At 35.1% G+C, this 11,864-nt stretch overlaps 1 protein-coding gene across 1 annotated transcript; it reads left to right on the forward strand.

Annotated features, from left to right (window-relative positions):
* The first annotated feature begins 8,449 nt into the window (after nt 1–8,449).
* On the forward strand, nt 8,450–9,070 carry LOC131803508 (uncharacterized). Its single transcript, XM_059124857.1, has one exon. The coding sequence runs from the start codon at nt 8,450–8,452 to the stop codon at nt 9,068–9,070; it is 621 nt and encodes a 206-aa protein (XP_058980840.1).
* Nucleotides 9,071–11,864: the final 2,794 nt, after the last annotated feature.

Raw genomic sequence — 11,864 nt, forward strand, 5'->3', positions numbered from 1 at the left:
AGATAAGAAAGGGAAAATTAACAAACAGATTACCTGTGCTACGATCGATACGAAGATGAATAATAATGCCGAAAGGTGGCGTCGGCGCAAACCAATACTCGTTAGAAAACTGCTAGTTGACAGTTCAAAGTTGTAATAATAAGGAGTAAGCAGTTTTCTAACGAGTATGCAAAATAAAACACAATGGAATTAGATCGACAACCAAGAGGTGCATTTCCGAACAACGCAAGTTAATTAATTTAATATTTCTTGCGTAAACACTGTCTATGTTATTTGTTATTAAGATCTCTGTTGGTGTTTGTGGTTAAGATATGGAAGTGGTTTTGTACAAAAAATACTAAATGACACTAAACTTGGTATTGGAAAAAGGAATTAGGCTGGAATCCCGAAACTTGTTATATTGTTCTCTTTTGTTGCCTATGGTTAATTTATGGAGATATAGTCATTTAAAATATTTGTACAAAAACTGCTTAATAACACTAAGGAATAAAGCTGAAATCCCGAAATTTGTTATTTAGGTCTCTTGTGGTGTTTGTGGTTAAGCTATGGAGGTGGTTTTGGAAATGCGTCCAAAATTTTACGAAACCATTAAATGACACTAAATTTGGTGTTGGGTGAAGGAATATGGCTGGAATCCAGATATTTGTTATTGAGGTCTCTGATGTTGTCAGCGGTTAAAATATGGAGGTTGTTTTGGAAATGCGTCCTATATTTGTACGAAAACTACTAAATGACCATAAATGTGGTATTGGGTAAAGGAATAAAGTTGTAATCCCGAAATTTATTATTTATGTCTATATTGCTGTCTGTGGATAAGACATAGAGATATAGACATTTAAGATATTTGTATAAAAACTACTTATTAATACTTAGTTTGATATTGGGTGAAGGAATAAGGCTGGAATCCTGAATTTTGTTATTTAGGCCTCTGATGTTATCAACACTTAAAATAAGGAGTAGTTTTGGAAATGCATCCTACATTTGGAAGAAAACTACTTAGTAATCCTAATTTGGTATAGGTGAAGGAATAAGGCTGGAATCCCGAAATTTGTTATTTAGGGCTCTGTTGGTGTCTGTGGTTAAGATATGGAAGCAGCTTTTGGAATGCATCCTATATTTGGAAGAAAACTACTTAATAATACTAAATTTTTTTATTGGGTGAAAGAAAAAAGGCTGAAATCCCGAAATTTGTTATTTAGGTCTCTGTTGGTGTCGGTGGTTAAGATATAGAGATATAGATATTTAATATATTTGTACAAAAACTACTAAATGATACTTAATTTGGTACTGGGTAAAGAAATAAGGTTGGAATCCTAAAATGTGTTAATTAGTTCTCTGTTGGTATATGTGGGTAAGATATGGAGATATGAATATTTTAGATATTTGTACAAAAACTACTACATGATACTAAATTTAGTATTGAGTAAAAAATATGTCTGGAATCCCGAAATTTGTTATTTAGGCCTCTGATGTTGTCAGCAGTTAAAATATGGAGGTAGTTTTGGAAATGCGTCCTATATTTGAACGAAAACTTCTAAACTATGCTAAATTTAGTATTGGGTGAAAGAATAATGCTGGAATCCCGAAATTTGTTATTTTGGTATCTTTTGTTGCCAGCGGTAAAAATATAGAGGTGAATTGGAGAATGCGTCCTATATTTGTACGAAAGCTACTATATATGACACTATATTCTGTATTGAGTAAAAAATAAGGCTGGAGTCCTGAAATTTGTTATTTAGGTGTCCGTTGGTGTCTGTGGTTAAAACATGGAGGTAGTTTTGGAAATGCGTCCCATATTTGTACGAAAGCTACTAAATGACACTAAATTTGGAATTTGGTGAAAGTATAAGGCTGGGATCCCGAAATTTGTTATTTAGGTCTCTGATGTTGTCAGCAGTTAAAATATGGAGGTAGTTTTGGAAATGCGTCCTATATTTGTACGAAAACTTCTAAACTATACTATATTTAGTATTGTGTGAAAGAATAATGCTGGAATCCCGAAATTTGTTATTTTGGTATCTTTTGTTGCCATCGGTAAAAATATCGAGATGAATCGGAGAATGCGTCCTATATTTGTACGAGTAAAAAATAAGGCTGGAATCCCGAAATTTGTTATTTAGGTGTCTGTTGGTGTCTGTGGAAAAGATATGGAGATATAGATATTTAAGATATTTGTACGAAAACTACCAAATGACACCAAATTTGGTATTGAGTAAAAAATAAGGCTGGAATTCGGAAATTTGTTGGTTAGGTCTCTGTTGGTGTCTGTGATTAAAACATGGAGGTAGTTTTGGAAATGCATCCCATATTTGTACGAAAGCTACTAAATGACACTAAATTTGGAATTTGGTGGAAGTATAAGGCTGGGATCCCGAAATTTGTTATTTAGGTCTCTGATGTTGTCAGCAGTTGAAATATGGAGGTAGTTTTGGAAAGGCGTCCTATATTTGTACGAAAACTACTAAATGATACTAAATTTAGTATTAAGTAAAGGAATAAGACTGGAATCCCGAAATTTGTTGTTTAGGTCTCTGATGTTGTCAGCAGTTAAAATATGGAGGTCGTACGTTTGTACGAAAGCTAATAAATGACACCAAATTTGGAGTTGGGTGAAGGAATAAGGCTGGAATCCCGAAATAGACATTTAACATATTTGTACAAAAACTACTTAATAATACTAAATTTGGTATTGCGTGAAAGAATAAGGCTGGAATCCCGAAATTTTTCATTTAGGGCTCTGTTGGTGTCTGTGGTTAAGATATGTAGGCAGTTTTGAAACGCGCCCTGTACAAAAACTACAAAATAACACTAAATTTTATATTGGGTAAAGGAATGAGGCTGGAATCCCGAAATTTGTTAATTAGGTCTCTGATGTTGTCAGCATTTAAAATATGGAGGTCGTTTTGGAAAGGCGTCCTATATTTGTACGAAAACTACCAAATAACACTAAATTTGGAGTTGGGTGAAGGAATAAGGCTGGAATCCCGAAATGTGTTATATAGGAGACTTTATTATCAGCAGTTGAAATATGGAGGTGGATTGGAGAATGTGTGCTATATTTGTACGAAAGCTACTACATGACACTATATTCGGTATTGAGTAAAAAATAAGGCTGGAATCCCGAAATTTGTTATTTAGGTATCTCTTGGTGTCTGTGGTTAAAATATGGAGGTAGTTTTGGAAATGCGTCCCATATTTGTACGAAAGCTACTAAATGACACTATATTTGGAATTTGGTGAAAGAATAAGGCTGGAATCCCGAAATGTGTTATTTAGGTCTCCGATGTTGTCAGCAGTTAAAATATGGAGGTAGTTTTGGAAATGCGCCCATATTTGTACGAAAACTACTAAATGATACTAAACTTAGTATTAAGTAGAGGAGTAAGACTGGAATCCCGAAATATGTATTAGGGCTCTTTTGTTGTTTGTGGTTAAGATATGTAGGTGGTTTTGGAAACGAAAACCATTAAATGACACTAAATTTGGTATTGGGTGAAGGAATATGGCTGGAATCAAGAACTTTGTTATTTAGGCCTCTGACGTTATCAGCAGTTAAAATATGGACATAGTTTTGAAAATGCATCCTATATTTGGAAGAAAACTACTTAGTAATACTAAATTTGGTATTGGGTAAAAGAATAAGGCTGGAATCCCGAAATTTCTCATTTAGGACTCTGTTGGTGTCTGTGGTTAAGATATGTAGGCAGTTTTGAAACGCGCCCTGTACAAAAACTACTAAATAACACTAAATTTGGTATTGGGTAAAGGAATGGGGCCGGAATCCTGAAACTTGCTGTTCAGGGGTCTGTTGGTGTCGATGGTTAAGATATGGAGGTCGTTTTAGAAAGGCGTCCTGTATTTGTACAAAAACTACCAAATGACACTAAATTTGGAGTTGTGTGAAGGAATAAGTCTGGAATCCCGAAATTTGTTATTTAGGTCTCTGATGTTGTCAGTAGTTAAAATATGGAGGTAGTTTTGGAAATGCGCCTATATTTGTACGATAACTTCTAAATGACACTAAATTTGGTATTAAAAAAGGAGTAAGGCTGGAATCACGAAATTTGTTATTTCGGTCTCTGATGTTGTCAGCAGTTAAAATATAGAGGTGGTTTGAAAATGCGTCCTATATTTGTAAGAAAATTACTAAATGACACTAAATTTGGTATTAAAAAAAGGAATAAGGCTGGAATCCCGAAATTTGTTATTTAGGTCTCTGATGTGGTCAGCAGTTAAAATATAAAGGTAGTTTTGGAAATGAGTCCTACATTTGTACAAAAACTACTAAATGAAAGTGAATTTGGCATTGAGTAAAGGAACAAGGCTGTAATCCCGAAATAGTTAGTTAAGATATTTGTACAAAATCTACTTAATAATGCTAAGTTTCGTGTTGGGTGAGGGAATAAAGCTGGAATCCCTTAATTTTTTATTAGGGCTCTTTTGGTATTTGTGGTTAGCATTTGGAGGTTGTTTGGAAATGCGTCCTATATTTGTACGAAAACCATAAAATGAAACTAAATTAGGTATTGGTGAAGGAATATGGCTGGAATCCCGAACTTTGTTATTTAGGCCTCTGATGTTATCAACAGTTAAAATATGGAGGTTTGGATATGAGTCCTACGTTTGTACAAAAACTACTAAATGACACTAAATTTGGTATTGAGTAAAAAGTAAGGCTGGAATCCGAAAATTTGTTATTTAGGTCTTTGTTGTTGTCTGTGGTTAAGATATGGAAGTGGTTTTGGAAATGCAGCCTATATGTGTACGAAAACTACCAAATGACACTAAATTTGGTATTGAGTAAAAGAAATAGGGTTGGTATCCAGAAATTTTTTATTTAGAACTGATGTTGTCAGCAGTTAAAATATGGAGGTAGTTCTGGAAATGGCTCCTACATTTGTACAAAAATTGCAAAATGATACTCAATTCCGTATTGGAAAAAGGAATAAGGCTAGAATTCCGAAATTTGTTATTTAGGTATCTTTTGTTGTCAGCGTTTAAAATATAATGGTGGTTTGGAAATGCATCCTATTTGTACGAAAGTTACTAAATGACACTAAATTTGGAATTGGGTGAAATAATAAAGCTGGAATATCGATATTTGTTACTTAGGTTTCTGACGCTGTCAGCAGTTAAAATATGGAGGTAGTTTTGGAAATGGGTCCTATATTTGTACAAAAATTGCAAAATGATATTCAATTCGGTATTGGGTGGTGGAAAAAGGTTAGAATTCCCGAAATTTGTTATTTAAGTATATTTTGTTGTCAGCATTGAAAATATAAGGGTGGTTTGGAAATGCGTCCTATAGTTGTAAGAAAACTATTTAATAACACTAAGTTTGGACTGGGTAAAGAAATAAGGCTAGAGTCCCGAATTTTTTTTTATTTAGGTCTCTGTTGATGTCTGTGGTTAAGATATGGAGGTAGTTTTGGAAATGCATCCTATATTTGGAAGAAAACTACTTAATAATACTAAATGTTGCATTGGTTGGAGTAATAAGGCTCGAATCCCGAAATATATTATTTAGGTCTCTGTTATTGTGGTTTGGAGAATGCGTCATATATTTGTACGAAAGCTACTACATGACACTAAGTTTGGTATTGAGTAAAAAATAAGGCTGGAATCCGGATAGTTGTTATTTAGATGTGTTTACACCAAACGTGCATCCCTAAACTTTCCCCTTTCTTTTGATTAACCAATATCTTTCTAAAATGCCAAGGTTATTCTAGTGTAATAACGGCAAGATACTTGTACTAAAGTAATCAGTTTACAGCGAGTATACCGGCCATGTTGAAGGGACAATTTCCTTTTTTATCTGTCTTGTTTTTTGCTAATCTTGGAAGATACCACACCTGTCCAGTGAATAATCAATCTTACGGCATCCAAAATAATAAAGATACTCTCCAACACTGAGTATTCTAACACTTGATTATTTTATTTTTCTGGTGCTCTGTTTGGTTCATTTTCTTCATCAATTTGTGCAAGCTACGAGAACAAATATACGTACATATATTTGCTTCTTGTTTTGGCTCTCCATTACACGGTCTCTGAAATTCGTCAGTGAACTCCCACGCTCCAATTCAGCAATATATGCGTGAACATTTTGGTCCTAACGAGCCGGATTAGAGACAGGACTGTAAGGAGAGATTTCAGCTTCACATAAAATTGATGCTCACTGGTATGTTTGGTTCCTTCGCTAGTTGGATTTTCAAGTGAGATCAGTTTGGTTTTTGTCACACAACACGGTGTTACAAAATTATTATTAAAAAGATAACCTAAAGTTGCCGGTAAACTTGGAGAAAACCCTTAAAGTTGCTGGTGAACTTGGATCAAATACCCTAAAGTTGCCGGTAAACTTGGACAAACCCCTAAATTTGCTGGTAAAAGTGGGAAAAACCGCAAAAAATTGAATTTTGTTCCAGAGAAGTGCCGACGGCAGAGCATAACAAGTAAAAATTACAATCTTGTAATCCGCAGTAAGTTCCCCAAAAGCTGATTAAAGTTTAAAGTGGCAGACGGTGAATCTAAATACGGTCATTTTATCCAAAAATTTCGAAAATCATAATAATATTAAAAAAAATATATAAAAAAATTCACAGTTTACACAAGCCTTTGCTAGATGTAAAATACTTTTGTTTGACAGTGTTTAACACGCTCCTCAAAAACGTGGTTTTGTTATTTGGTATGTTCAAACCAATATATCGAACAAATGCACATGTTATTAACATAGGTGATCCAACATCAATGTTAGTAACACTCCACTGACTGCCGCTCAAGTCATTCCTCATATTGGCATTTATGCGCATGTCTGTTGAGAGTACTGCTTCGCTCATCCACCTGGTTAATCTGAGTTTCAGCACATGCCTTTCTCTTAAGTCCGCTGAGCAACGAATCACAACACAAGTCTCTTTGTCCCACATATGCGCATGCCGTTCAGAGTTGGACAACACTCATCAAACCAGTTTCTCCTAACTCTTCACGCACATTTCTCTTGCGCCCGCTGAGAATTTAAGCGCTCTTGTATATTGAGTGCTAGTGGCATAGTCAGCAACAGTTCATTTTGCCTAGTATGTTGTGTGCTGCGTTCGTTCTCTTTGAGTGGACTTCACTGGTTGGCTGATTGCCTAGCATGTTTTGTGCTGGTCTCTTTATGTGGATTTCTCTGTTTACTTATCTCATGTAAATGGTTTGCGCGTACGTGTATGTGCGTAATAACAACAGAGAATAAACAATGATAAGTAAGTCACACGTGTCTGGCGATCTCCATCAAAATCAATACAAATAAGAAACAAGCAGTTGGTTCAATGTTTTGTTTCCATTTTGTACCCTCCGCCAGACAATCTGTCGGGTTTGTTTACATTTTTTGCGATATCCCATAGATAGTTCGTCAACAGATGGACTGACACAGTGGTTTGAAGCAGTCTTTAGTCTTTTTATTTTTATATCAGAATTTTTACTTTTATTTATTTTATTTTTTTGATTTTCTTAAATTGCAATTCAAAATTTTAAATATCTTTTAATGTCCTAATATTTCTTTTTTATTTTCTCTCAATATTTTTGTAATTTTAAATTTATGTTTTTCTATAATGTTTCAATTTTTTCCTCGAAACAATTTTATTTTAATATTTTTTAGATTTTGTTCACATTAAACTCACAATTTTATAATTTTTATAATTCTTCTCAGTTTTTTTATTTCTATTCTTGAAATTTATTTTCTCAATATTTTCCTCTGATTAAACTCACAATTTTATAATTTTTATAATTCTTCTCAGTTTTTTATTTCTATTCTTGAAATTTATTTTCTCAATATTTTCCTCTAATTTTTATTTATTTTTCGATTTTGTCGAACAACATTTTATATTTCCAAATATTTTTATTTTCTATTTATTTCAATATTTTTTGATTTTCAAAATATTATTATATTTTATAGTTTTCAACTGTTTTCTATTTTTCTCTCATTTTTTCCATTTTTTCTAAAATTTTTTTATAGGCATTTTTAATTTTAATTCAATTTAAGTCTTTAAACGATTTGAACAAAGTTTTAAATTTTAAGTTAAAAAAAATTATATATATTTCTGTTAATTAATATAAATGTTTTATTAAATATTTCTTTCTTGGATTTTCATAGTAGTGGATTTTTGACATTAAAAATTTTTCTTTATTTCTTTTTCGATATCTTTTTCATAGATTTTTGATTCAACTTAGGTTTTAGGAAAAGAAAACATTTTCCATAAAATTTATATTTTTTTGTTTTCCATATACATAGATTGTTCAAACTATTTCCTAAATTGAATATTTGTATAAAATTTAGTTTTTTTTTTAATTTCCAAATCTAAATCTGTCGAGTGCCTTGAGGATAAATTATTATTTGTTTCTATCGCTAAATCTCAGATCTGCTTTTTCCAATATTCCCAATTCCTTGTGACATACACAAAAAAAAGAGAAAAAAATGTCATTAGACAGATTTATTCGCCTAGCTGATAGCTTGGTGGAGTTTGAGGCGTCACTCAATAGCAATGAGTTCCCCGTATCCACACGTTGCCTTTTAGATGCGCACATCGGGGAAACAAAATCTACTTGGGAAAGACTTAGAGTAATATATGAACAATGTTTGGATGACTTGTCCAACAAAGAAGAGAGTGAGAAAGAGGCGGATGACGAAGCGTCAGAAATCGAGACAGTGAAACAAAAATATAGGAATTCGTATTCCACCTACTGTCGCATCATATCAAAGTTAACTGAAGCTTTAGAAAACATGTCGAACATAGTTCACAGTCCCTCTCCTAGCCTTCAACCATCTCCAAACAACCCTTTCCATTTGCCTCCAATAGAGCTTCCCACCTTCAATGGTGATTATAGGTCATGGCCTACGTTCCGCGATATGTTTTCCGCAGTTTGTATCCGCAATTCAAAGTTGTGCCCGGTAGGAAAGCTTTTCCATTTGTCGCAGAAAACTAAGGGAGAAGCTCATGAGATTGTAGCCAAAAGTCCTCTAACCAATGATGGCTTCCAGAATGCCTGGAGTAACCTGTGTGCGCCCTATGAGAACAAAAGGGTTCTTGTTAATTAGCAGCTCAAAATTCTTTTTAGCCTTCCCTCGCTTCCAACCGAAAATGCGGCATCTCTTAAAAGGATTCAAAGGGATATAAATGGTTGCATATCCACTTTGAATCTTTATAGCATTGATGTCAACAGCTGGAATCCAATCTTTATATTCTTGTGCTCCAATTGCCTTCCGGATTCAACTCTCACATTATGGGAGCAAACGTTGACCGACAAGGCTATCATTCCACAATGGTCAGAGTTGGATAGGTTTTTAACAAACCGTCATAGGACCCTAGAATCGGTTTTGGAAGTGAAGAGTTCCCATGACCCCAAACCGAACGTTCCAAAACACAAATCTTCGATATCAAAAAGCGTAAGCTCAAAAGTCAATACATTTCAGACAAATATATCCCACACTAAATGCAAACTTTGTTCGAATAAATTTCACGTCATTCGGAAATGTCCCAAGTTCCTCAATATGGAACATAGTCAGAGGATAACTGAAGTAAAAAACAGTAATTTATGCCTCAATTGTTTTTCCAGTGCTCATTTGCTTAAAAATTGCAAGAGCAAAAATTCTTGTTTCAAATGTAAGAAACGGCACAACACTTTGCTTCATAAAGACAACAACAACTCCAATTCAGTAGTACCTACAACTCCTAAAGGTTCTCAACGTTCCAACCCCAGTCCTTCTGCAGCTCCCTTTGTTCCTTTAACTCCGTCTCCAGTACAGTCCACTTCTCAATCCAGTGGTGTTATCCAAAATTGTTTTGCCACAAATTCGAAGGGGGTTTTGCTCGGAACGGCATTGGTCAAAATCATCCATTTGGATGTCGTTTATACAGCAAGGGTATTAATCGATTCCGGTTCAGAGGGAGCATTTGTATCCGAAAGGTGGTTTAATCTTCTTAAGCTACCATCTACCCGTACCTCTGCAAAAATATCCGGTCTTAACAATATCCTTGCGGCAGATGTACATAAGGAATGTCGTTTTACGATGGGTTCATTTTCTAATGCAACATTTACAATTGACATTTCTGCTCTAGTTGTTCCACATTTATCCAACAATCTTCCATCTTCTACAATACATTCAGATGATCTTTTAAAGTTGCCAGAATTAGTTTTGGCTGATCCGAAATTCTACGAGAGTTCGAAGATTGATATTCTTTTAGGTGCCGATGTCTTGCCATCGATTATGTTATCCGGTTGTAGACATGGAATATGTGGGTCATTGATGGCACAAGAAACAGTCTTTGGATGGATTTTAACCGGACCAATTGGAGGTCAAGAGAAATCTAAATCTTGTCCCACTATCCTATCATAGTTCTGTGAGATATCAATTGACCAGCAGATTTCACGTTTTTGGGAGGTGGAGAAAGTTCCACGGAAGAAGCTAGCGTCCGAATCTGAAAAATTCTGCGAAGATTTATATGAGAAAACGACAACTCGCGATCATGAGGGCAGATATGTAGTTTTTCTTCCATTTAAAGAGGGCTATTCACACACTTCGAATATAGGTAATTCCCGGAATAGTGCAATGGCGCAGTTTCTCAGGAATGAAAAACGATTGCTTCGTGATCCACAACTTAAGAAAGAATATGATGAGAATATCGCAGAATATTTGTCCTTAAAACATATGATTCCTATAAGTCCTCCTGATCCATTACATGATACGTCAGGCTTCTATTTGCCACGTCATGCGGTAGTTAAACCGGACAGTACCACAACCAAAGTCCGGGTAGTATTTAATGCATCATACCCCTCCACTAATGGTTTGAGTTTAAATGACATTCTCCATACAGGTCCTGTATTACAGAATGACCTGACCATCCTTATTCTTAATTGGCGCTTATATCGTTACGTATTTAATGGTGACAAAGGCCAAAGGATGTACCGCCAAATACGTGTCCATTCCGACCACACATCCTTTCAAAGAATATTGTTTCGAAAAACTCCAAATGATCCAGTACAAGACTACGAGCTGCAAACTGTGACATTTGGAGTGAATTGTGCTCCTTATTTAGCTATAAGGACTATGATGCAGCTAGCTAATGATATCCAATCCGATTTTCCATCGGCTTACAATATTCTAAAGTCGTCTATGTACGTAGATGATGCACTTGTAGGTGCACATGACATCTCGTCAGCTATTCAGACTAGAGATGAGTTGATCCTAGCATTACGTTCTGCGAAATTCTCAATGAGGAAGTGGACCTCAAACTCAAAGGAGATTCTACGAGATCTGCCTCCAGAAGATCTGATGCACTCAGATTTTTTAGATTTCGATGACTGCAGTTTGGCGAAAACATTAGGGATTCGTTGGAATGCCCTTTCCGATGAATTCTACTTTTATACAACATCCTTCTCTGCAGATAGTTTGTACACAAAGAGAGCCGTACTTTCACAAATTTCAAAGCTTTTCGATCCTGCGGGTTGGTTGGCTCCTGTAATTGTGTTAGCGAAGATCCTAATGCAGAAATTTTGGATGGATAAAACAGAATGGAACCATGAAATATCTGTTGAGTCACTACGTCTATGGAAAACATTCCAAAGTCATTACCCATTCATAAACCACATTCGTATCCCGAGATGGATCCAGTATGCCCCCGAGCTTGAGGTACAGTTTCATGGATTCTGTGATGCATCGGAAAAAGCCTATGCAGCGGCCATATATATTCGAGTTATATATCCCAACAAGATTTGCACTAATTTGATATCTTCCAAGACCAAGACCCCCATTAAGACTCTTTCCATCCCTAGACTAGAACTATGTGGTGCTGTCCTACTATCAGAAATGATAGCATCGATAACATCCTACC

Source organism: Musca domestica, unplaced genomic scaffold, assembly GCF_030504385.1.
Source record: "Musca domestica strain aabys unplaced genomic scaffold, Musca_domestica.polishedcontigs.V.1.1 30, whole genome shotgun sequence".
Classification (NCBI taxonomy): domain Eukaryota; kingdom Metazoa; phylum Arthropoda; class Insecta; order Diptera; family Muscidae; genus Musca; species Musca domestica.

Coding starts and splice junctions, on each gene's coding strand:
- LOC131803508 (XM_059124857.1), top strand. CDS start 8,450: ATGTCATTAGACAGATTTATTCGCCTAGCTGATAGCTTGGTGGAGTTT.